We start from the raw sequence: 24,328 nt of genomic DNA, 5'->3' as shown, positions 1-24,328 counted from the left end.
CTTCCTATTCTGCAGTGCTACATTACAGCGTTCAGAGGCACGCCAGTCCCTCAACTCTCTGTGTCCTTGCAGATGACCTTCCTCATCCTGGGGTGCCTTTGCATTTCAGACACCATTTCCTTTGGGAAGCCTTTCCTGGTTGTCCACCCTAAGCAGGTTAGGTGAGTACTCCTCTGAGTTTCCTCAGCCCTTATATGTAAATCTCAGTTTTGTCAATTGCCACGGATTACCAGGGAATCACTTGTTAATGTCTGCTCTCCAAATAGACTTCATTCATTGATTCACTCATTCAACAGACAGTGGTGCTGGGAAAATAAAGGCAAGACTCAGTACTTACTGCCTAAAGGTAGCTCAAAGGGCATAGGGGAGACAGATTAGCACCCCAGCAATTACAATCCTGTGTAAAAAGTGACATAAAAGCCTGATGGTGCTGTTTAGGAGGGCACTTCACCTGGAGTGGAAGTTGGGGAAGTGTCAGGAAAGCTTCCTGGATGGTGCTGTGGTTTGTATATTTGTCCCCTCCAGAATGCCTAGACACTGCTGGTGGGAATGTAAATTAGTACAACCTCTTGGAAAACAGTGTGGAAGTTCCTTAAAGAACTAAAAGTAATCTTACCATTCGAGCCAGCAATCCTACTACTGGGTATCTACCCAGAGGAAAAGGAGTCACTACATGAAAACGACCCATCCACGTATATGTTTATTGCAGCCCAATTCACAATTGCAAAGATATGGAACCAACCTAAGTGCCCACTGACCAATGAGTAGATAAATAAAATGTGGTATTTATACAACATGGAATACCAATCAGCCATAAAAAGGAACAAAATAATATCTTTTGCAGCAACTTGGATGGAGCTGGAGGCCATTATTCTAAGTGAAATAACTCAAGAATGGAAAACCAAATACAGTATGCTCTCACTTATAAATGGGAACTAAACTATGAGTATGCAGAGGCAGAGAGAGTGATATAATAGACTTTGGAGACTCAGAAAGGAGAGGGTGACAGGAGAGCATGGAATAAAAAAACTACATATTGGGTATAATGTATATGACTCAAGTGACAGGTGTGTTAAAATCACTACATAATTCATCCATTTAACCAAAAACCACTTGTACTCCAAAAGCCATTGAAATTAAAAATGCATATTAAAAAAGAAAAAAGAACATTTATCCCCTCTAAACTCTTGTTGAAATTTAATCCCCACGTGGCAGTATTGAGAGGTGGGACCTTTAGGAAGTGATAGGACCAGGAGGGCTCTGCCCTAATGAATGGAATAATCCATTCATGGATTAATGGGTTTATCATGGGAATGGGATTGGTGGCTTTATAAGGGGAGGAAGAGAGATGTGAGCTAATATGTGCAGCCCTCTCACCATGTGATGCCTGTACTACCTCCAGACCCCGCAGGGAGTCCCCACCAGCAAGAAGGCCCTTACCAGATGTCACCACTTGACCTTGAACTTTGTCTCCATAACTATAAGAAAAATTCGTTTTCATTACAAACTTTCAAGTATGTTGTTAGAAGCAACAGAAACAAACTAAGACAGATGAGGAGACACCTGACCTGAGGCTTGAAGGATGACAGTTTGTCATTTAGGTCATGCCAGAGAAGGTAGGGAATGATGCTCTGTAGAAAGAGGAAATAGGAGTCCAAAAGCACCCTAAGAGGAGGAGGAGGCGCCATTCAGGTACGATGAATTGGTCTGCATGGCTAGAGAGTGAAGTATTGTGTAGAGGGGGAAGATTTTCTGCCTCTGAGGGTGTGATAATTGAGTCTACGAAAAATGGACAGTGGGCAGATTAACAGGAAAAAAAAAACATATTTAATTATGTACATATGCACAGGAGTCCCACAAAATCTGAGACTGGAGGAACAGCCAGATGATTGAAGCTCATGTAGTATCCCTGAGCTATGAAAGGAAGCGGGGCTTGGTGCTTCTGGGAGTGGTGGTGATACACGTCATGGGAGGGTGGGGCGAGGGAATGAGTGCAAGCAAAGGTTGTCTCATGATGCAGATAAACAGTCTCTCGGGTAATAAAAGTTGTTTCAGAGTATCCTATCAGAAGAATCTGTAACAGCCTGTGCCGAAGTCCATCTGGGCAAGGTGTCAACCTTCAGTCTCATCTTCCGATAAGATCTTCCCTGGTTGATGAGAGTCCTATAAAAATCATTTTCCTCTACAGAAGTAAATTACTTTTACCAAAGGAAAGCTTTTCAGAGCTACTCCTGTGTCTGCAGTGTCTCAGAATAACCCGCTCAAAATATGCCAAAGAAGTATATCCCAGAGTGGCATATTTTGGCCTCCTACAGTCATATTTTGAGGTGTTGTGTTCTGAGCTGCCACAGTATGTATAACAGCAGCATGGAAGGAGTTTGGGGTAGAGTACAGAACCCTGATAGGCCATGCTGAGGAATATCCACTTTATTCTGTGTAGACACTTTACTCATAAATATAGGTTTTATTCATAGACATGTGTTTCAAGGGAACTAAAATGGAGGGGCAGCAAAGTCTTGCGAGTATTTTGGAAAGATCATTTCAGAAATGGGATGGGGGCAGAGTAGAAGAAAGTGAGTACAGATGCAGAGAGTCCCTTTAGGAGAAAATAGAAGACGGAGGCTCCAACTAAAGAGGTGGCAATGGAATCACAGGGAGGAAACCGATTCTCAGAATATTTATTTAAGGTATTAAGATATTTACTTATTCAAGAGAATCAACAAAGCATGTCCATGGAGGAGGAGGAAGAAGAGTTCAGCTCAGGGAGTGTTGACTCCCAAATGTCAAGGAAACAAGAAGGGAAGCCCAGTAGGTAACTAGACACTGGGATCTGAAGCCCAGGAGAGAGGTCTGGGATGGAGGGAATCATGTGTGTGTCAGTCAAAGCTGAAGCTGGGATCTCCCAGGAGAAATATGTCAAGTGAGAATAGAAGATGCTGGACATCTGGGGAACAGTACCTAAGGGCAGATGGAAAAAAGAGACCCTGACAAGACGGTAACGAAAAAGCAGAGAGGCCGAAGGAACACTTGGGGAGATGAGTGTCCTGGAAACCAGGGAAGCAGAGTTCACAAAAAGAGTGAGTGATGGAGAGTATTAAAAGCAACAGAAGGCATCAGATTAAGTAAGACCTGAGAGGTTCCCAGCATATTTGACAACGAGCTGCTCAGACGTGATCTTTGCCAAAGCAGCTCCATGCAGTAGGGCAAGCAGAAGTCATACTCCAGATGGTAGAGGGATGAATGGGGAAGGGGGACTGTAAGAACATGGCAATAGCTTCTAGAGTGTATGCTACTCTCTCTAGAAGATTGACTGTCATGGGAAAATGAATGGAGTAATATAGGGCTGAGAGGTTCCTTGATGATATGGAGAGCCTAGCACAGTGCCTGACCCAACAAAGACACTCAAAGATGTAATTATCTAATAAAAGTTGAAATGATGAATTGCTAAATAACTGAAAAATGAGTCAGAGAACACTTCTTGTATTCAAAAGCATTTAATTCCTCTTTTATGTATCTTGACAAGAGAGGACACAGAAATTAACCAGAGAAGGAAAAAGCACGTGGTCTGGAAGAATGTGTGAGCTTTCATGTTGTAAGCAATGGGGAGAGGAAATTGGGGTGAGACCCAGGCATAGGCAACTGGCATGTGTGCCCCAGAGAGAAGGGAGCTTGCAAGGGAGGAGCTCCCTGCTGGGGAAGTGGACTGATGGAATACAGACAGCACCACCAGGTAATAGAAAGCAAATGGAGCTGAGAAATGCCATTGTAATCTAATGCTGGTTATTTGGGGTAACTGTAAAATCCATCTCAGTACGCTTTCAATCTTATCGATGACCTACTGTCTAAAGTAATGCATAGCTAATTCTCTGAGGCAGAGATATCTTTTTTCCTGTCAGAAACTACACAAGATATAAAGAAAGTAAGGCAACATTTGGAGCAGTATACATTTAAACGGACCGTTAGTAGAAAATACTTAGAGCAAGACCAGACAACGTTGGCTGACTTTGTGAAAAGAGACCTGTATTTGGACAGATTTATTAATTTTGTTATTTTATTTTATTTTGAGATAGCCTCTTGCTCTGTTGCCCAGGCTAGTGTGCCGTGGCATGACCATAGCTTACTGTAACCTTGAACTCCTGGGTTCAAGCGATCCTCCTTCCTCAGCCTCCCGAGTAGCTGGGACTAGAGGCTTGCCCCACCAGCTGGACTAAATTTTTTTTATTTTTTATTTTTACAGAGATGGGGACTTGCTACACTGCCCAGGCTGGTCTTGAACTCTTTGCCTCAAGGGATCTTCCCACCTCAGCCTCCCAAAATACTGAGATTACAGGTGTGAGGCACCGTGGCTGGCCTGTATTTGGACAGTTTCGCAGCACCGTGCTTGGCCTGTATTTGGACAGTTTTTGCAGCAAAGATGGAATAATCATATCTTCCCTACAGAGTTCCTATGAGAATTATAGGGGAAAGCCCTTTTAAATAATCAAGGGCGAGCTCTGTGTGTGTGTGTGTATCATGACCTAGTTGCTACTAAGGGCTTTGTGCATATGAGTGTGCTTGTCTAGCACGCACTCCTGGTTTTTGTTCGTCTTTTCTCTTACCTTCTTGATCAGGTTTGTTCTCTTATTAAATGATATAATATGCTCAAAATGCCTGACATAGCATGTAGAATAGGGGTGTGCATGTTAACAGGAGTAATTGCTAGCGCCATTCCTTCTTTTCCCCCATATCTCCACCTCTTCCCATTGGCTATCTATGGTCTGTGGGTGAACCCAGGGATATTCCTCCTTTGCTACGAACTTTCAGAGGACTGGTGACTCCTGAGCCTGACTTACAGTCTTTTAATTCTGGGCAAGTCACAACTTGGGGGCCTAATTGTAAAACTGAGAAAGCCTAGGTTTTGAAATCACCAGCTGAATCAGCATAATCTCCACTGTACATTTTGCAAAATCCTACAAGGTGTAGCATTAACTAAGATATTTCTAATCAATGCAGCTGTCTTTCCGTTAGAAAGCATTGACTCAGACATCAAATCCATGATATTTATTTGGTTCTCAGAAGACTGGCCTTTTAAACATGACCTTTGAGTATTTACTTATGAAGGAGTTCAGAAAATGCTGCCCCGGAATATACTGCTTTGGCAGGCTGGTTACTTTAAACTGAGGGTGCTTGGGGAAGAGCAACTGCAAGAAGGAGCTTTCTCTGAACGTCCTTTTATCTGCCTAAAGACAGATCCTCCAGCCTGTAATCCCAGCACTTTGGGAGGCTGAGGCAGGTGGATCACCTGAGGTCAGGAGTTCGAGACCAGTCTGGGCAACAAGGTGAAACCCCGACTCTACTAAAAAAAAATATATATATATATATGCATATACACACACACCCACACCCACACACACACACACACACACACACATGAAAATTAGCTGGGTGTGGTAGCAGCCACCTGTAATCCCAGCTACTTGGGAGGCTGAGGCAGGAGAACAGCTTGAATTCCGGGAGGCAGAGGTTGCAGTGAGCAGAGATTGCACTCCAGTCTGGGAGACAAGAGCAAAACTCCATCATTCCTCTAAAAGGAGCTCATCTGTCAGGAATGGGAAAATCTGGGATCAAGGCAGGCCCAGACAGACTATCACTTGTTCTTCTGCTAGAAAACAACTCCTTATTACCTGATCAGCTTTTTAAAATCTGCACAAGAGACTTTTATTCTTTATATACTTCTCCCCACACTCTCCCATAACTTCACCTGTGCCCACCCCAAGCTCCAAAATCCTGTTCTTTTCTGTAACTCGGGATGCTATACAAGCTTCAATCATCTGACCCTTTGAGCCCCATATTTTGTGAAACTCCCGTGTGAATGCTGGTAATTAAAATGGGTTTTCTTTGTCCTGTTAATCTGCCTTATGGCAATTTAATTCATAGATCAGCCAAAGAACCTAGAAGGGTGGAGGGAAGCTATTTTTTGCTCCCTACACCTAGTAGACGGATACCCAGGGATGTGGGCAACAGTGAGAGGTAGAGGTGGGCTTTGAGGGCAAGGGGTGTGGGTGGGGTTGGGGAAGGGCATTAGGCTTCATTTTACAAGGGACTCCAGAAACTGCCCCTAACCCACCCGGCAAGTGCAATGCCTTTTCACGCCGGAGTTTCCTATCTGTTAACCAGGTATGATCATTCTTGCTCCATCACAGGGGGGCTCACGTCTGTGTACATGGCACCCCCACCCACCACAATGGAAATGATATTGTTAGCTCTGACCTTGCATCCGAGCTCCTGAAGCCCAAACTCGGCTTTTCTGCGGCTGGATTGCTGGGTGAACAGGGCTCCGTGGAGGGGACACCCTGCTGCCATCCTGCCTGGAGCCATTGACCGGGGCTTGGGGGCGGAGCAGCCGGGCAGGTTCGCGGGCACCGAGGGCGGCCCAGCTCCGAGCGCCCGCTGGAGCGAGAGCCGGCTGTAGGCGGCTCCTTCCTGTGCAAACTTTTCTGTCCTCTTCCTCCTCCCGCCCTCTGTACCGGCTCCTCGGCGCCCGGCGTCCACCTCCCCGCCCTTCTCGCTGCCTCGGGGTTGCGGCGCGCGGGGCAGAGCCCGGCAGCAGCGGGCAGCGCAGCCCTCGGCGCCGGCCCCACCCGGTGCTCCGGCCCCGCCGCCGGGAGTCGATGGCCGAGGCTGGCTCGCGTCCCACGGGGTCCCCGGACGATCCGGCAAGGCCGGCGGCGGCGGTCGCAGTCCCCGAGCCCGAGGCGCCAGCACCGCCGCCGGCGCTTGCCCTGCGCTGGCTGCCCGGGGACCCGAGCCCCCGCGGCCGCTCGCAGAGCGACCTCTCCTCGTCCTCGAGCAGGGGCCGCCCGCTCCGGGTCCACATCTCCGGCTCAGGTAAGGGCGGCTCGGGGCGCTGGCCGGGGAGGGCCGGCCGCGGGCAGGTGGCCGCGAGGGTGACGCGGCCAGCCAGGGGCGCCCGCGGGCACTGGCCAGGCAGGCTGGCGGCGGGGTGGGGTGAGAGACAGGGGTGGGCGGAGGCTGAACTCCCCACACTGCCGCTTCCTTCTCGGCTGCCGGGGCTCGGCGACCCTCGGCGGAAGATGCTAAAAGCAGGCGACCGCTTGGTGCGCTCGGGTGGGCGCGCGCCGTGCGGGGCGAGTGTGCAGCCTGGGTTGGGTGGGGAGCGCTCCCGCTCGGCTCCGCGGCGCCAGGCAGCACCGCAGCTCAGCTTCCGACGCTTTTCCAGCAGAAAGAGGAACCTTCTAGGTTTTCGGCGCGACTTTTGTCCCTTGGAAGGGTGCGGCTCCCTCACTTCGTGGGCTGGGGCCAGTGCAGGTCTTGGGAGGCCTCCCAACTGCTCATAGTTCTGAAAGACTCCTTTTGGGGTTGTTGGAAAGAGGACCCGGGATATGAGTTTTACCTCCTTGCAAAAACCCATGCAGTTGACGGGGAGAGCAGGGGAGAGTTTGGCGGGCTGTTTGTGCATCTCATCCTTTAGATGTTTGAAAAAGCCTCTGCCAGGCGCGATGGCTCACGCCTGTAATCCCAGCGCTTTGGGAGGCCGAAGGCCGGCGGATCACTCGAGGTCAGAAGCTTGAGACTAGCCTGGCCAACATAATGAAACTTCGTCTCTACTAAAAATTTAAAAAATGAGCTGCTGTGGTGGTGCATGCCTGTAGTCCCAGCTACCCAGGAGGTTGAGGCAGGAGAATCGCTTGAACCCGGGAGACGGAGGTTGCAGTGAACCAAGATCACACCACTGTACTCCAGCCTGGGCGACAGAGTGAGACTCTGTCTCACCAAAAAAAAAAAAAAAAAAAAAAAAGTCTCAAGCCCCCTTTGCACTAGCACCAGCCCATTGCGTCCTCAGAGGCTGCCCTGTGCCCAGTGTACCGGTACCGACAGAATCAGGAACTCAGCAGAGGCCGATGCTGTCAGCCGTTTTGTGTGACATTGGGCAAATCACTTAACCTTGTCTCTCCTATCACAGTATTGAGAGAGGTAATGATAGTATGGTACTACCGCATCGGGAGTTTATGCGGATTAAATCATCATTTTTAAGCTGCTTTTGAACAAGGCATTAGCCTAAGAACTGTAGGACTGTTTTTAGAAAGTTCACCAGATGTGTCAAGTTTCCACCAGTTTTGTGATGTGCAATCTATGTAGGATGCATGGGAGCTGGGAATCTAGAAACAAAGCTAGCATAACTACCTATAGCAGCAAAAGCCCCTGCCGGAGTGAATGTGCGCAGTACCGCCTACCACTGCCAAGGTTTTCAGTCTCTGTGCTCTGGGATCAGGACTTCTCTGGGCTCTAACTCAACCTCACCTAAAACTTCCTGTTCAAAAAAGCACATTTCCATGCCTCTAACTCCGCTTCAGCTGGCCGACTCTCTTTCTCACCATAACCTTCTGTCTTCTTATTCTGATCATATTGTTTTTGCCACCCAACATGTGTACTTGAAACACCTCAAAAGCATTGCAGATCGCATTGGATGAAACGAGTCAGAACTCTTAAAATGCAGGTAGTGGGATACTGATCACAGGATTTACCTAAAGAGCCTTCTTCTGAATTTGCATTGTGGAAAGCGTTGAGTCCCAACATGTTTTTACCACCTGCTCTCGGTGTCTTGGCCAAACTGAACTCGAGCCATGGATTATTTTGATTGATTTTTACAAAGATTAACTGTTCAGAGACTCTAAAGAGACCACTGAGAGTTCATCCAGTTGGTGATTGTAGATAAAACATAGCTTATATCACCATTTTTCATTTTCATAGATGGAAATCATGGCCTGTGTGTTGAAAAAGGATAGGAAAGACATTTAAAATCTGAGTGTGCCGAGTGTACATCCTGTGAACCGTGGGCTCCAATTTATGAAATTATTTTTCTTCCAAGGACTCTTCATCTTTTCTGTGTCCTCTTAACGGATGCTAGGAAGTGACACCTTTCAGCGCAGTTGTCTCCTGTGTCACAGGATGCTGACACACGTGTAGAAGAGTGAACTTTCATGTGACTGATTTCATTTTCAGAACTGAGCCTTGGATCCCTTTAAGAGCAGACTAAATGTGATCAGGAGCTCCCTGCTTTTAGAGTCAGAGAGAAAAAGAATGAGCAGGTCTTTCACTGACACGCAGCGTGTTTTCCCCCGACTACCCCACAGCCTCGGCAGCCTCAGTAGGCCATGCAGGATGGATCCGAGAATCAGCAAGATGACCGTGCTGGGATCTCTGAATTATCTTAGAGGCACAATAAGAAGGTTACATACCTGGTAAAAACATTCCCTTGTCCTGACACTATAGTAGCCCCATTTCCAGCCTTTCCCCAGAAGCTCTGGGCACACGCAGAGGCAGCACTGAGAGCAAGGTCATATGTGGCTTTGCCAAAACAGCCAGCATCTGTGGCCTCATTGCAGAATCTCAGGCCCCAGCCCAGACCTGCTTAATCTGAATCTGCATTTTAATAAGATCCCCAGGTTCTTAGATACCTTCCAGTTTGAGAAGTGCTACCCTCCCACGTGGGCTTTCAGACTTGGCTACACATAGGAATTGCTTGGGGAGATAACAGCAAAACAACCTGTGGCTGGTTCCACACCTAGGGATTCTGATTAATTGGCATCAGGTGCAGCCCGGGCATTGGATGATGCTAATGAGTAGCAAAGTTTGAGACCGCTGTCCTGTAGCTTGCTGCCGTATGTGTGGTGATACCGTGGTACAAGCATAAGGTTAAAGAATGTTTTTTAGTATCTTCTCACATCCCTATTGCTACAACCCCTCTTCTACTGCTGCAGCCTCCCAAGCAGCCTTCTTCACTCCTATTTTTGATTCCAGCTAGTTGTCAAATGTTCTTCCTAAGGGATAATTTCTAATCATGAATTAACTCCCTGCTATAAGTCCTTAGAATAGTGTTGAGAGGAAAAGGAAATCACCTTTTGCAGTAACAGTGGCCTGAAAGGGAGAAGAGGAAGGGGAAGAAACAGTGCTTGCCAAGAACGGCCAGAGAACAGCTCCCTCCAGAACCACCTACCATCCTTGCTACCTGCAACCATTACCCCAACCCCCTACCTGCAACCATTACCCCAACACAGCTCCCCCTCCATCCTCTTTCCAGGAAAGAATAATAAAAACCTGGAACTCAGCCTCTAAAAACTTGCTCACTGCTGTGATCAGTCAGTATAATACTAAATGTATATGTGTGTATATATATATATATATTTTTTTTTTTCTTATTTTGAGACAGAGTCTTGCTCTGTTGCCCAGGCTCGAGTGCAGTGATGTGATCTTGGGTTACTACAACCTTCACCTCCTGGGTTCAAGCAATTCTCCTGCCTCAGCCTCCCGAGTAGCTGGGACTGCAGGCGTGTGCCAGCACACCCAATTACTTTTTTGTATTTTTAGTAGAGCCAGGGTTTCACCATGTTAGCCAGGATGGTCTCCATCTCCTGGCCTTGTGATCCTTCTGCCTTGGCCTCCCAAAGTGCTGGGATTACAGGCGTGAGCCACCATGCCTGCCTAAATATATATTTTTAAAGACCTGTTCTGTGCTAGCACTGTTGATAGATACTGTGAAGATACCTCAAGAGAATTGGCTTCCCCTGACTATACTAGATTATTACTAGATTTTCATCAAGAAAAGTGTCTCAGACTTCAAGGGATTCTATTTAACTTGTGGCTTAAGGAATTTTTAACATAAGAATGCATGTGCTTTATCAAAAAAAAAAAAAAAAAACCAAGCCAGGTTTATATTTCAAAATCTACACAAAAAAGTTAAAAAACAATTTCAAATAAGTAATTATTAAAGCTAAAATTGAAATAACAGTGGAATTAATGAATAAACTCTTTTATCGAATTTATAAAAATGCAGATTGATTTTGCCATATGGTTTTTGAACTCACACTTCCAGAATTCAACAAAAGTCCTGAACTTATTTTTCTTTTTTTGAGATGGAGTCTTGCTGTGTTGCCCAAACTGTAGTGCAATAGCTATTCACCGGCACAACCACAGTGCATTGCGGCCTCAAATTCTGAGGTTCAAGGGATCCTCCTGCCTCAGCCTCCTGATTAGCTGATGTTATAGGAACGTGCCGCTGCTCCCAGCCTTGGATTTTTAAAATTCAGTATTTCTTTGTAAATAAAGTGATGTCAAACTCAATTTTTAGAGTAAAATCTTGAAACAGGTTTCCCATAGTATATGGTCAGGTATTCCCTTAAGTTTTAGACCAATCCTGTTCGGTATTAGGAACTTTGATAACTTTAGTTGTTTCTGATGTGCTCTTCTGATAAGCCCAGTGTTTAGTAAGTAAATAACCTGAAGACACACAGCGCAGGGCACAGACCATGTAAGGATTCGGCAGGTACTCGCTGTCGGCCTACTGGGTTCCAGGTGCTGTTCTGGACCTGTGTGGGCTGTAGGGAGGACCAAAAGATGTTGATTATTCTCATGTGATGACGCATAGTCTTGCACATTGCACATTGGGCTGCCTAGATCCGAGAACCATCTGAGCCACCTCCAAAAAAAAAAAAGGAGTATAGGTGCATGGACCACATCATTAGCTTAGTGTGCAAGTACCGTCTCATCTTTTTATTACTCTGATTCATCTCTTCAGTATCCCTATGCCCTGATATATACAGGTATAGAGGCAACAGCAAATCCAGGATCTCTTTCTGGTGTCTTTAATTCCTGGTGTGTTCAGTGCTAAGTGGAAGTGAGAAGTCTAGCATACCTTGATTATACTCACTGCTATCAGTTCATACTCACTGCTGCCTGGCCACTGCCACCAGATGCTGCTGCCCAAGATCAGTTCTGCTGTGGAGGGTCAGTCACCTGTGCCTTTGGGGGAAGCTCGTGCTTGTTCATCCCTTGCTGGGCCTTCTACTGTGTTTCTTACTGGCCTCCAAGGTTGGAACTCTTTGAGTTGCTGCTTTGTGCCCCAAAAGGGTGGCTGGGCCCTAAGAGGCTTCTGAGCCCCAGCCTCAACTGATCTGCAGGTGCCCTAGGACAGAAACAATAAACACCTGCTCACTTTACGTTTGTGTAACTCACAGTGGGTTTTTACCAAACAAAGACCATTTGGCTCTAAGTTTACTTTCTGTCTCTCTCTTGTCAGGGAACAGCAAGGCCACCCTGTCCAGGCCAGCTTGGGCAACCCACGAGGGTGCTGGATGGAGAGGGTGCCCGTGGACACAGGTCCAGCCTGTGCTTTGCCTAGGTCAAGCTATGGACCTGGTGCGGACATGCATACCTTCCTTATCCCACAGGGAGAACACCCTTTTCTTTGCATAAAGGCCATGAGCCTCTCACCTACCCAGGAGGCTGACCACAGGTCAGGCTTCATTCCAGAAGGGGCACCTCCTAATTCTCGCTGAGTTACCAAAGCAGCTGATGACAGTTCTGTATTAGAGTTTGGCACATTTGAAAAATCAGCTTCATCTGTTAAGTCAGGGGGCCCCTAGTAGATCAGATTGCACCTGACCTGGGGCTGACACCTGAGAGTTCTCAGGAATTGAGGCAACCAATTCCTCTTTCTCTTGCCCTTTCCTAGGCTGGCATGGTTTCAGTGGACTTGAGCTTCTGTCTGCTCTCTGTTGATCTGCTTTCTTACTCTCTAATCAAAACAGATTCTCTCTCCTTCACAGGTGCTTCTTCATCCATCTACTTAAAATGGCACATCAGGGGTCCCACCTACTTGACAGCAATCTTCCCTTGTTTCCTCCTAGCTCTTGCCTTGTGTTTACCTGGGAGACATTTCTTCATATTTTGTAGTTCAAATTCTCTATAAAGACCTGTTGTGTGAAGTCAGCTTTATACAACAAGACAGAGATCATATGCCCCAGAGGGGCCTGTGGATTGGTTGCCTTTGATCAGATACCCCACTGGGGCCCAAACCAGATGTGGAGCGTGAAGTCACGTTGCCAACATGGCCATGTGGAAGGGACTGAGCCTGGCCAGTTTCCATCCACCCATCCATCCATCCATCCATCCATTCAATCCATCTTTATTGAAGGCTGCTATGCGCCAAGTACTGTTTCAGGCATTGGGCAGACAAAGGTGAGCAGATGTGATTCTGTGATTCTGGAGTTAGACTGAAAGCAGAGAGGATATTCAGAAAGGGAGTGGCAGGCCAGACATAGCAGCATCTCCGGTGATCTACGCTGTATGCCATGCATCATGCTCAGTAAATAACATGATGATGATGATGACTGCTCTCGTTTTCAGAGGATGCATGAACAGCTAATGTACTTAAGCTAGTTAAGCTCTAGTTTGCATCAGTACATCAATGGCAGCTCTGAGACAGGTATTAAAGCTGTGGATTTATTCTGTGCTCTAGCTACCGCTGAAGATGCTCTAGGCAAGGGCATGTCTTGATTTTTCATTTATTTATTCAAGCAACATACTGCTAATGGGCTAACACAGAGGTGCAAAGACATCCCTCAGGAACTCACAGTTTAGTGGGAAAAGACAGGCCAATAAGCCAAATCTCACAGTGCAGTAAAGTATAAGCAATGATTAGTGCCCTGTCCTGGGCTTGCAGGATCAGCTGTAGGAGGATCAGCTATAGGGAATGGCTTGGAGAGAAAAGGCCTCTGGAAAGAGGTGAAACTTATCTCCGTGTGAAAGGAGAAACTGAAAGATGGAGCTGGGCGGGGGAGGAAGAGTGTTTGGGGATGGGAAACAGTACATGCAAAGGCCTGAACAAGCTGGCATAATCCGAAAACACTCAGCAGTTGCGTTTGGCCCTGAGAGGGTTCTTTTGGGAGAGGGGAAAGAAGGGAGACTTAGAGAGTTGGGCAAAGACTGAGTTTGGGAGCTTGCTGTGTTTGCCTTTTTCCTGGGAGACACAATTTAGGTGACATTTGTAAGGTATTTGCAAGTTTGATAGGGATCTATTCTGGGTATATTCTGACATGGACACTGAGACAGAGACAATGGTAGAAAGAGCACAGACAACTGAGATTAGGACTGTCAGGGCTCAGAAAACAATACCCCAAAGCACAGTGCTTTGAGGTGCTAAGTATTTCTAACTGAAGGACACTAGAAGGGCCTCAGAAGTAAAGCCACTTTCTGACCTTCTCTTGACCTCCTGTCTTCTATTCCCCTGTCCCTCCAAAGGCAGGCCACAGAGACTGGGATTCCTCTTCCCCAAGGTGGGTTGTAGAAACCAGGAATGCTACTCTAATCTCATCCTGCCTTTCTGTGTAGGAGCTAGTCATAGAGAAATTCTTTGACCTGCTTTGTATGATAGTAGGTCATAAGACCTTCATCCCAGGAGGGAAACAGGGAGAGGGAGGGAAGGAAGAAAGGAAGGAAAGAAGGAAGAAGGACGGAAGGAGGGAGGGAAGGATAAAAGGAAAGAAGGAAGGAAGGAAAGCGGGAGGAGGAAGGAGAAGGGAAGGGAAGGAAAAGGGAAGGGAAAGGAAAGTAAAGGAAGGAGAAGAGAAGGAAAGGAAAAGGGAAGAGAAGGGAATGGAAAAGAAGGGAAAGGAAGGAGTGCCACAGAGATGCCAAGAAGAATCTGCAGTAACAGGCCTTGTTGAGTTTCCCCACTCATGCTATGACAATTAGATCAATCACATTTCTCCATGACTGTCTATTCATCAAAACTCAGCATAAAACTAAACAGCTTCCTCGGGTCTTTGGGTCTTCATTTCTGACGCCTTCTATGTTAAATAAAACTTTGATTCAAGAAGTTTGTTAGACTTTTCTCTTGTTAACCTGCCTTGTGTTATAGCAGTGTTGCCATGACCCTTATGATGGGTGAGAAAAGGTATCACACTTCCCCCCCCATACAGCATCTGGTTATTATCTGTGTAATCTTAGTCAGGATAGATTGATACCTGTCACCTGCCTATTCTAGGTTTAAGTCACGTCCCTATGCTAGGTTTCCTTATATCTGACATGGAAATGGTTAGTAACAGTAACACAGAGCTCATAGGATTATTGTGAGTCTAAAATGTATGAAAAGGGCTTTTGAACTTTAAAGTGCTGTGTAAATGGTGGCACCTTTGCATGCTTCCATTATAAGACTTCCTGTGCTACATTAAAATGTTGGATGGATTTGTCTCCTTCCCTACACTGTAAAATCATTGCAGACAGAAAACATATTTTATTTATTTTTGCATTCTCAGCACCTATTACAGAGCCTGGTACATAATAGGTGCTCAGTAGATACTTGTGGAATTAATGCATGAATTACCTAAAAAATAGTTCTTTTGACATTAAGTATCTATAAATCAAAAACTAGCCTAAAGTGATTATTTTAAATGTGCAAATAGAAGATTGGGTAAAAATGGGGATTTCTAAATGTTGTAAGATTTTTAAATAATGAGAGATTTTGGGTTTTTTCTTATTTAAGATAGGGTGTCACTCTGTCACCCAGGCTGGAGTGCAATGGTGCCGTCTCAGCTCACCACAACCTTTGCCTCCCAGGTTCAAGTGATTCTCCTACCTCAGCCTCCTAAATAGCTGGGACTACAGGCACGTGCCATCATGCCTGGCTCATTTTTGTATTTTTTGGTAGAGATGGGGTTTCACCATGTTGGCCAGGTTGGTCTCAAACTCCTGACCTCAAGTGAGCCACCCACCTCGGGCTCCCAAAGTGCTGGGATTACAGGCATAAGCTACTGCGCCTGGCCTGTTTTGTTTTTTATACAGCCACCCATGAGATCATTAGAACTTCCTTGGGGGTAGTGTGTAAGCCTCACTTAGTAACACCTATGGAAGTCAAAAGTGAAAAGGAAGTCATGGGTGTCACTTCAGCCTGAGGCTAGCGGTGATGGAAGCCCAGTTACAGGGACTCCACAGACTCCTGGGAATGCTGGTGCTGGGTCTTGGATACAAGAATGTAGGCAAAGGAAGGCAGAAAGAACTGTACTCATGCTAGTCCAATCCTGTATTATTTACCCACACGATCACACTCTATCCCTACAGCAACCCTGTGAGAGAACAGCATATCAGCTCCTTTTCTGACATAAGGAATCTGGTTTCAGAAGGGTGGAGTAACCCATCCACGTCCCACAGGCAGCAGTGAAGGAATAGAACCAAGACTCAAATCCTCATGACTTCAACACTCACACTCTTCTCTTACCCTACACTACTCTAAGTATATCTATCACCCCTCATCGAAAGAACTCATGTTTATCTTCACCAACAGAGGGAAAATTGCATTATGTTTTACTCTGCACTATGAAAAAGATCATCAGAATAAATATCACTTTCTATCCAAAAGTGTTTTTAAGGCCCCAGTCAATTGTCTGTCTATTTAAAGTTGCGTTCAACACATTTCTAGCATAAAGAAGAAATCAGACTGACTTGTGAAGGGGTTCTGCCAGTGTTTTCAGGCTAACACATTTCAGTGATCAACACTTAGGTATATTCTTTGAATCTAAAACAACTCAGTTTGGGAGTCATGTGTTTAATTCATGTCCAAGGACCATATCTCGTCTCAAGGTACAAGTGTAGTTTCAGTTACAGTGAAACTCAGGAAAACACATTGAAGCGGCTTTAGTGCTTTTAAAATACCATGCTGAGTGACTCATTATCTTTGATCACACTTGCTGAAATTTGCACAAAGAAGTAGGTTGCACCAGCTTGCCTTAGAACGATTTCTGAGCTCTAACTTATTTTGTGAACTGTTGGCTAAAATTTGACATTTATATATCTTACTTTGCAGTTTCTTGATACTTCTGTGAAGTCTTGAGAAAGAGTAGCTACTGCTTATCCCTTGTAACAGGAAGAAACATGTGACTTTTTTTAAAAAAAAAGTCTATTATCTCTCTCTAGAACTTTGGACCGTGGCTAGGGCAAGAATGTCAGAGGTACAATACTTTGATTTGGGGTCCACAGCTCACATACTCTAAGCGTGTGACATAATAATTAATGGTCATGAATCAAATCATCAATGTTGATTTCTAATCTTCTTTTTTGTGTTATGTATATTTTAACCTACCTGAATGTTTGGCATATCTTCTTTGGAGGTACAATTTCTGTTAAATAATCTTCAAGTAGCCTAAATATCAAGAACAAACATATTAAGCCCCTTTTCTCCAAACTACGGGGCACTATAAATCTTTGCTTTCTGCTCCAGAGGTTTGGTCTACAGGACAGGAAGATGTGATAGTGATAAAGAATGTGATTTAGGCTGGGCGCAGTGGCTCACCCATGTAATCCCAGCACTTTGGGAGGTGGAGACAGAAGGATTGCTTGAGCCCCGGAGCTTGAGACCAGCCTGGGCAACATAGTGAGACCCTGTCTCTACAAAAAAATAAAAAATAAAAAAATGAGCCAGGTGAACTGGTGTGCACCTGTGGTCCCAGCTACTCAGTAGGCTGAAGTGGAAAGATGGCTTGAGCCTGGGAGTTTGAGACTGCAGTGAACTGTGATTGTGCCACTGCCCTCCAGCCTGGGTGACAAAGTGAGATCCTATGTGGCTTATGGTTAGTAAATGTAATAGAATTTATGTCTTCAAATGAGTGTTATCTTTTAGAGTTGTCATATTGGAAGAGTTTATACTCATTTCCATTGTAATCTTATTGGGCAAAACAGTGTTCAACAAAAGTTTTGTGACTAAAATATGTGACCCTGTTTTTATCCTCTTGCCCTGATTACAGCTCAGATGTAGCTCTTTCTCAAAATCATGTCTACCTTTGAGTGACATAGATGTATACTGTCACTGAGGAAGATTTCAAAAAGTGTTTCATAAATGGCAGGAACAGAGGCCACATTGCAGGAATACATTTATTGTCTCCCGGCTTGATTATATTGGTGGGAATAACAATGATTTGGACAGCTAACTCATTCACATTACTTTATAGTAACACTGCATACCTCCAAAATATTTAATCACGCAAGGTAATATGTGCTAACCAAGCAGATCAGTTGGAACTGTTAACACAGTGACTGTGAGATAGAGAAAGGAAAGAGGCTTTGAAACAGTCACTGTGACATTTGTAGAAGGGACTCAATCATAGATGAATGAGAGGATTATTAAGTAATAGCAAGGATTTGATCAAAATGAACAAATTCCCATATTTAGCAATAGAGACTTTCTTCTTTGAGTGAAGGAAGAGAGGTTTGTTTGTCTGTTTGTTAACAAGAGCAGCCATTAACCAGGAAGGAGAGTGTGGCTTCATGAGGGCTTGCAGCCAAGAACCGATACATTGATACACTGTTTGTGGTCAAGGAGGGCAGTCTCTTTTTGTTTCCAGAGATTGATCTGGAGCTCTCTCTCTTGCTTGCCTGCTCTGTCTATCTATCTATCTATCTATCTATCTATCTATCTATCTATCTATCTATCTATCTATCTATTTATCTATCTATATCTATCTATCATCTATCCATCCATCCATCAGTTCATCATCCATCATCTATTTATCTTCATCACCATCATCATCATTTATATAATCTATCTAATTTTGGCCTACTATAACAAACTGTCATAGACTGATTGACTTATAAATGATAGAAATTTATTTCTCACAGTTCTGGAGGCTAGAAGTTCAAGAACAAGACACTGGCAGATTCAGTGTTTGGTGAAGGCCTGCTTCCTGGTTCATAGATGGCCATCTTCTTGCTGTGTCCTCACATGGCAGAGGAAGGAAGAAAGCTCTATGGGGGCTCCTATAATGACATTAATCTCATTCATGAAGATTCCACCCTCAAGACCTCATCTAATCCTTATTACCTCCCAAAGACTCCACCTCATAATACCATCATGTTAGGGGATAGGGTTCTAACATTTGGATTTGGAAGGGATACAAGCATTCAGTCCACAACACTACCTATCTAATCTGTCTTTCCATCCATCCAACCATCCATCCTTCTGTCTTTCCCTCCCTCTCAGATTTCTCTGATGCTGGGAGCGCATGTTCTCCTCAGAGTTCCCCAATGTACATATCTCCTGTTAAAGCTAGCAGAGTGAGGTGCCCTTGGATCCCAATTCCACACACCAGCCTGGGCCAGGTAGCCATTCCTGACACCAGCTATATCCATTTTGTGGGACAGAGACCACTGGGATGTATTCTTGCAGGTGTGGAGAACATAGTTCCTCAGTAAGAGCTGGGGGACTGGCCGGGCATGGTAGCTCACACCTGTAATCCCAGCACTTTGGGAGGCCCAGGCAGGTGGATCACCTGAGGTCAGGAGTTCAAGACCAGCCTGGCCAACATTGTGAAACCCCGTCTCTACTAAAAATACACAAATTAGCCGGATGTGCTGGTGCATGCCTGTAGTCCCCAACTGCTTGGTAGGCTGAGGAAGGGGAATGCCTTGAACCCAGGAGGTGGAGGTTGCAGTGAGCTGAGATCACACCACTGCACTCCAGTCTGGGTGAAAGAGCGAGACTCCATCTGAAAAAAAGAAAGAAAAAGGAAGGAAGGAAAGGAGGGAAGGAGGGAGGCAAAGAAGGAAAGAAAGAAAGTGGGGGACTACGAAAACACAACAAAAGCATTGATTACCTCCTTGTCCTAGGGGTCTGGGGAGGTAAGGAATTCCAGGGCTTCTGGGAAGCATACATGTCACAGAGGAAAGCCTAATGTCTTTTAAGGTAAGAAAGAAGGAAAAGAGTAGAATGAGAAAACTATGTGGAATAAGGAAACTTTTTTAAGTAACAAAGTATATGTTTCATTGCAGCATGGGTGTTTTAGAGTTGTGGGGAAACAAGCAAGAATAGAGCATGTTCCTAGAAAACAAGGTAAGAATAGGAAGGACATGGCATCACTGGCTGGGGTGAGGACCTGTGGCTTGAGGAGTATAAAGAGTACAGGGAAGAGGCTTGATCGTGAAAACTGGCATTCTGTCCCCAACACCCCAATTGATGGCGCCTGATCTCCTCCCAGTAACTACGCCAGTCCGTAGGGTGCACATTTCCACAGAGCTGTCTGGGTCCCATTGGTTTCCATTCAAGGCAGTCCTCAGTGGTCATTGAACCAGATCTCCTCATTCCTTCAGGAAGATTAATAATGGGCCTCACATGGCATATAGGCCTGAGTCTCTTCCCAAATGGAACAATATGGTAGTGAGGCCAGTTCAAACCCTTGCTTTCTGGGGATTTGGTCCCCAAAGGTGACCCTGGATTCAGGAGCCTGTTCAGGGTGTGGGATGGCATTCCTTTGGCCTAATCTGATCAAACATTTCTCAGCAAGGGTTTAGAGTTGGCATGAAGTCACATGTGATTATCCAGATCTGGATTTATCGTTTTTTTTTTTTATGGGGGAGGCTGCTCCTTAGGCAGCTGACACATTCTCTGAAGGCTGGCTGCAGGCAACGGCAAGATGGGAATGTTTGCCCAAGCCCAGGAACGTGCTAGGTGGACTCAGTAGGTGCTACACAGCTATGGAAGGAGATGGTGCTTTGAAATTTCTGAGGCCGAAAAACCAGCCTCATACATTAAAATCTGTAAACAAATATCTCTGTTCCACCTCCCCTTCCTGAGCTGCCTGGCTGCCACTCCTCCCTTCTCCTGCACACGCCTACTTTAACAGTTGCTCATTAAGCCTTCTTCTTCTAAGGCTTCCCTTGATGTTCATGTTTGCAGGCACTCCCCTGTGTTAAAGTAGTGCCTAGGAGTGGGGGTGGGGTGTCTCGGTATGATTCAGCCGGTCTCCGGCCTCACCAAGCAAGCTCTTACTCCTAGGCTGTGGTTTTCAGCCATGATCACCTTGCTGCACTGTTAATAGTCAATAGGCAACAGAGGGACGCCACAAAGGATGAAAACTGAGAGTCCCAGTCAGCCACACCAGAAAGCACCAAGGCTACCATGTTTTGCTAGGCGGAAGTTGCAGTGATGTTTCAATGCACCAGTGGACTACTGAAATCAAACATAATGGCCTGCTGACCAGAGCTTCACTCAAGTTCACATATGATTTAGGTGACAGAGTCGTGTTATCTAATGTAGCATTTCTCATATCTAATGTAGACTTTCTCGTACAGAGTCTAACGTATGAATCACCCAGGGATCTTGTTAAAACACAGTAGGTTTGGAGTGGGAATTGAGCTTGTGCTCTTTCTAACAGGCTTCTAGGTTTTGCTGATGCTGCTGGTCCTCAGACCACACTTTAAGGGAAGCAATGGGCTTGTCAACTATTGTAAGGACTGACTCCTTATAGCACTAATGTACCTCAACATTCCATCTGCAGTTTAAGTAGCAACTTCCATGCTACTTAAAAGTCTACTCTTGCTTTCCTGCTTGGCAAACCTTACTATATATTATCTATATAGCAAATAATGGGTGCAGGGGTGTCACATTTTTTTGATGAAGTTTTTTGATGAAGTATCTAAATCAATCCATGTTCTAAAGGATTTAGAGAGAGCATGGCTTTAGAACTTTTATCTATACAAAATATTTTGCTTCAAGAGTGTCCATATGAATTGGCTTCTGGGACTTTCTCTGAAAAACCTCTAGGATCTAGTGTCTAGAGGATTGTACAATTAAGAAGCAGGAATAGATTAAAAAACAAAGAAAGATTAGGGCTGGGTGCAGTAGCTCATGCCTGTAATCCTAGCACTTTAGGAGGCCAACGTGGGCAGATGGCTTGAGCCCAGGAGTTTAAGACTAGCCTGGGGAACATGGTGAAACCCCGTCTCTAGAAAAAATACAAAAATTAGCTGGGCATGGTGGCATGTGTCTATACTCCCAGCTACTTGGGGAGCTGAGGCAGGAGGATCACTTGAGCCCAGGAGGTCAAGACTACAGTGAGCCATAATCTCACCACTGCTCTCCAGCCTGGGTGACAAAGTGAGACCCTGTCTCCAACAAATAAACAAAAACAAAAACAAAAAAAAACCCAAAGACTAAAACACTTTATTCACTGAAAACTCAAATCCATTCTTTAAGGTGACATTACCCAAAACATGAAAAAACAAGAGTAGAAGCTGCATAGATAGCAGTCCCTTTTACCTGTGGGGGATCCATTCCAAGACCCCTAGGGGATGCCGGAAACCTGCAGATGGCACCTGCTGAACCCCATCTATGCACTGTGCTTTTTCCTGTGCATACATACCTATGATAAAGTTTAATTTTAAAATTAGGTACAGTAAGGACAGCAATAACTAATAACTATAGTGCAAAAATCATGTGAATGTGTTCTCCCACTCTCAAAAATACCTTATTTCACTGTGGAAATAAGGTATTGTCACTCAGGCAAGTGTGGATGCCTGTGGACTTTTGGAAAGTGTTACAATTGTGGAGCATTTTTAATTCTTCATTTCTCAATGTCTGTTACGCCTTTTGTAGACTAGAAAAAGGTGAAGCTGAGCAATATGAGCTGGGTTTCTTGACATCTAGACCAGGGCTGTGATGGCAGGAAGAGGAAGGAAGGGAGACCTTGGGAACTACTGCCTCCGTGGGTTGAACATAGGAATCTCCTTGTAGGGAGACCGAAAATGCTGAGATACACCTGAGTATCAGAATGTCAGTGGTGGCAATGATAATTATGAAGCTGTTGGAAAATAGGGTTGAGGCTGCAATAAGAAGACATGTTAATTCTGTTATCTGTGGTCGATATTATAATACCCACTGAAAGTACCCTGTAGAAGAGAGAAATGTCATAACGGGGGAGGCGACAGCTCTAAATGGAGACCTTTGACTTGCTGGCTGAATTAATAATGTGACCGTTTATTATTGCCGTGGGTATCACCGGAATTTTCCTACATAGCTTTGTTCACACGAAAAGTTAAAGTTTACTGCATAGTGCTTGCTTAATAATTTGTTCAGCAAGCACTATGCAGTAAACTTTAACTTCTCATGTGAGTATAGACTGTCTCCTTCTCTTCGAGTTCACTTTGAGTAGTAAACTTTCAAAATCGCAATGGTGCCTCATCCCTAGTAGTTGCTTAGAAAGCATTTGTTGGAAAGCAACTGATTATACTCGGGAGAATTCGTAGTCAACTGAAAATGGTGAGGAGCCACAGCTGGGGAAAAAGAAATGAGAAGAAAGAGTGTGGGGAGGGAGGTTAGTGGCCCCCAGATCACCTAAGAGAACCTAAAGAGTAAAAACTGTAAGGATATCTTCAGATTGCATCTGAAGGAAGTCATTGAAATTCACAGCCAAAGCATTTTGGACGAAGTTCTAAGAATGGAAACCCAGAGAGTCACTCAGGGAGCTGGAGTTGAAGGGAAGTTTAAGGACCAAAGCTGCAAATGGAGATAAAGGGTCGAGAGGTGGGGGAATAACAACAATCCACAAGAAAAGTTCCTGTGAAGCAAACACTCTTCACCCGGTAGTAATGTTTCATTAACACGCGATGCTGTGCTCAGTTATGTCTGTTTATGGCTGATATTAAGCATGTAGCAGATGGCGCTCTATCAGAATTAAAAACAAATTGAAGGCCGGATGCAGTGGCTCAGACCTATAATCCCAGCACTTTGGAAGGCTGAGACAGGTGGATCACTTGAGGTCAGGAGTTTGAGACCAGCCTGGCCAACATGGTGAAACCCCATCTCTACCAAAACTCCAGAAATGAGCCAGGCATGGTGGCGGGTACCTGTAGTCCCAGGTGCCCAGGAGGCTGAGGCTGAAGAATTGCAGAGGTTGTGGTGAGCCGAGATCGTGCCACTGCACTCCAGCCTGGGCAACAGAGCAAGACTCCATCTCAAAAAACAAAAACAAAAACCACTAACCAACCAAACAAAACAAACAAAAAAACAAATTGAAGAAACCTTTAGGAAGACCGACATGATCTCTGATGTCCAGCTGCCTGTCACTTGCCAGGTATTTAAGGAGTGAAATGAGCAATGATGTTTCATCCAGTTGCTTAAACATGCTCATCCCAGCGCAGAAGTGTGGCTTAGGGGCTAAAACGCATGCACCACTGTTGACCCATAACAAGGTTCAGCAAGTACTCACCACGTCTCTATTTTGTGCCCATGAGAAAACAAAAATCCAATTCATGGAGACTGCATTATAGTGAGGGTATCAAAGACAAAGTGGCAAGGAGAGATTTTAATCCGTGATAGACTGTTGCAATAGAGGATTGTTCAGTGTGAACCGAACAACTGCAGTTTGTACAGAAGTGACTGCATTTTAAAGAGAGAATGAAGGAATGGAGAGGGAGGTGAGCAGAGGTTCAGTGAAGTCAGGGAAGTGAAAAAAAATCACACAAAGCAGGAAAAGGGGAGTTGGTCCACGTAAACCACCTGGGTTTGTTAACAGGCGCCTGTGGACATCAGGCTACCACCCTCCCACAGAGGCTGGAGACGGGAGCCCCATCTTCAGATGTTAGATGAACAAACAGTAAATTATTTGGACAGTTTTAAGTTAGGCAGGCACTTTAAGAGGGGTTGAAGTCATTCTAGAGATGCAGCCTTGAGCTATTAGAAACTGGATTTGTGTTTTATTCAAGTTTTTATAGGCCGAGGTTGAGG

General features: G+C 45.2%; 1 protein-coding gene across 2 annotated transcripts in view; it reads left to right on the top strand.

The window, feature by feature from the left end:
- The first annotated feature begins 6,418 nt into the window (after positions 1-6,418).
- The window catches only part of LOC108305659 (phosphatase and actin regulator 2-like), a 239,032-nt gene continuing 221,122 nt past the window's right edge, over positions 6,419-24,328 (top strand). For both annotated transcript variants that reach the window (XM_017530385.2, XM_017530386.2), the window contains exon 1: positions 6,419-6,867. In XM_017530385.2, coding sequence (XP_017385874.1) covers positions 6,651-6,867 — 217 coding nt within the window. In that variant the 5' untranslated portion in view covers positions 6,419-6,650. The remainder of the gene's footprint in view (positions 6,868-24,328) is intronic.

This window comes from Cebus imitator, unplaced genomic scaffold (assembly GCF_001604975.1).
Source record: "Cebus imitator isolate Cc_AM_T3 unplaced genomic scaffold, Cebus_imitator-1.0 Scaffold65, whole genome shotgun sequence".
Lineage (NCBI taxonomy): Eukaryota > Metazoa > Chordata > Mammalia > Primates > Cebidae > Cebus > Cebus imitator.
The sequence above is the reverse complement of the archived record's forward strand: the minus strand, read 5'-3'. Positions and strand labels throughout refer to the sequence as shown.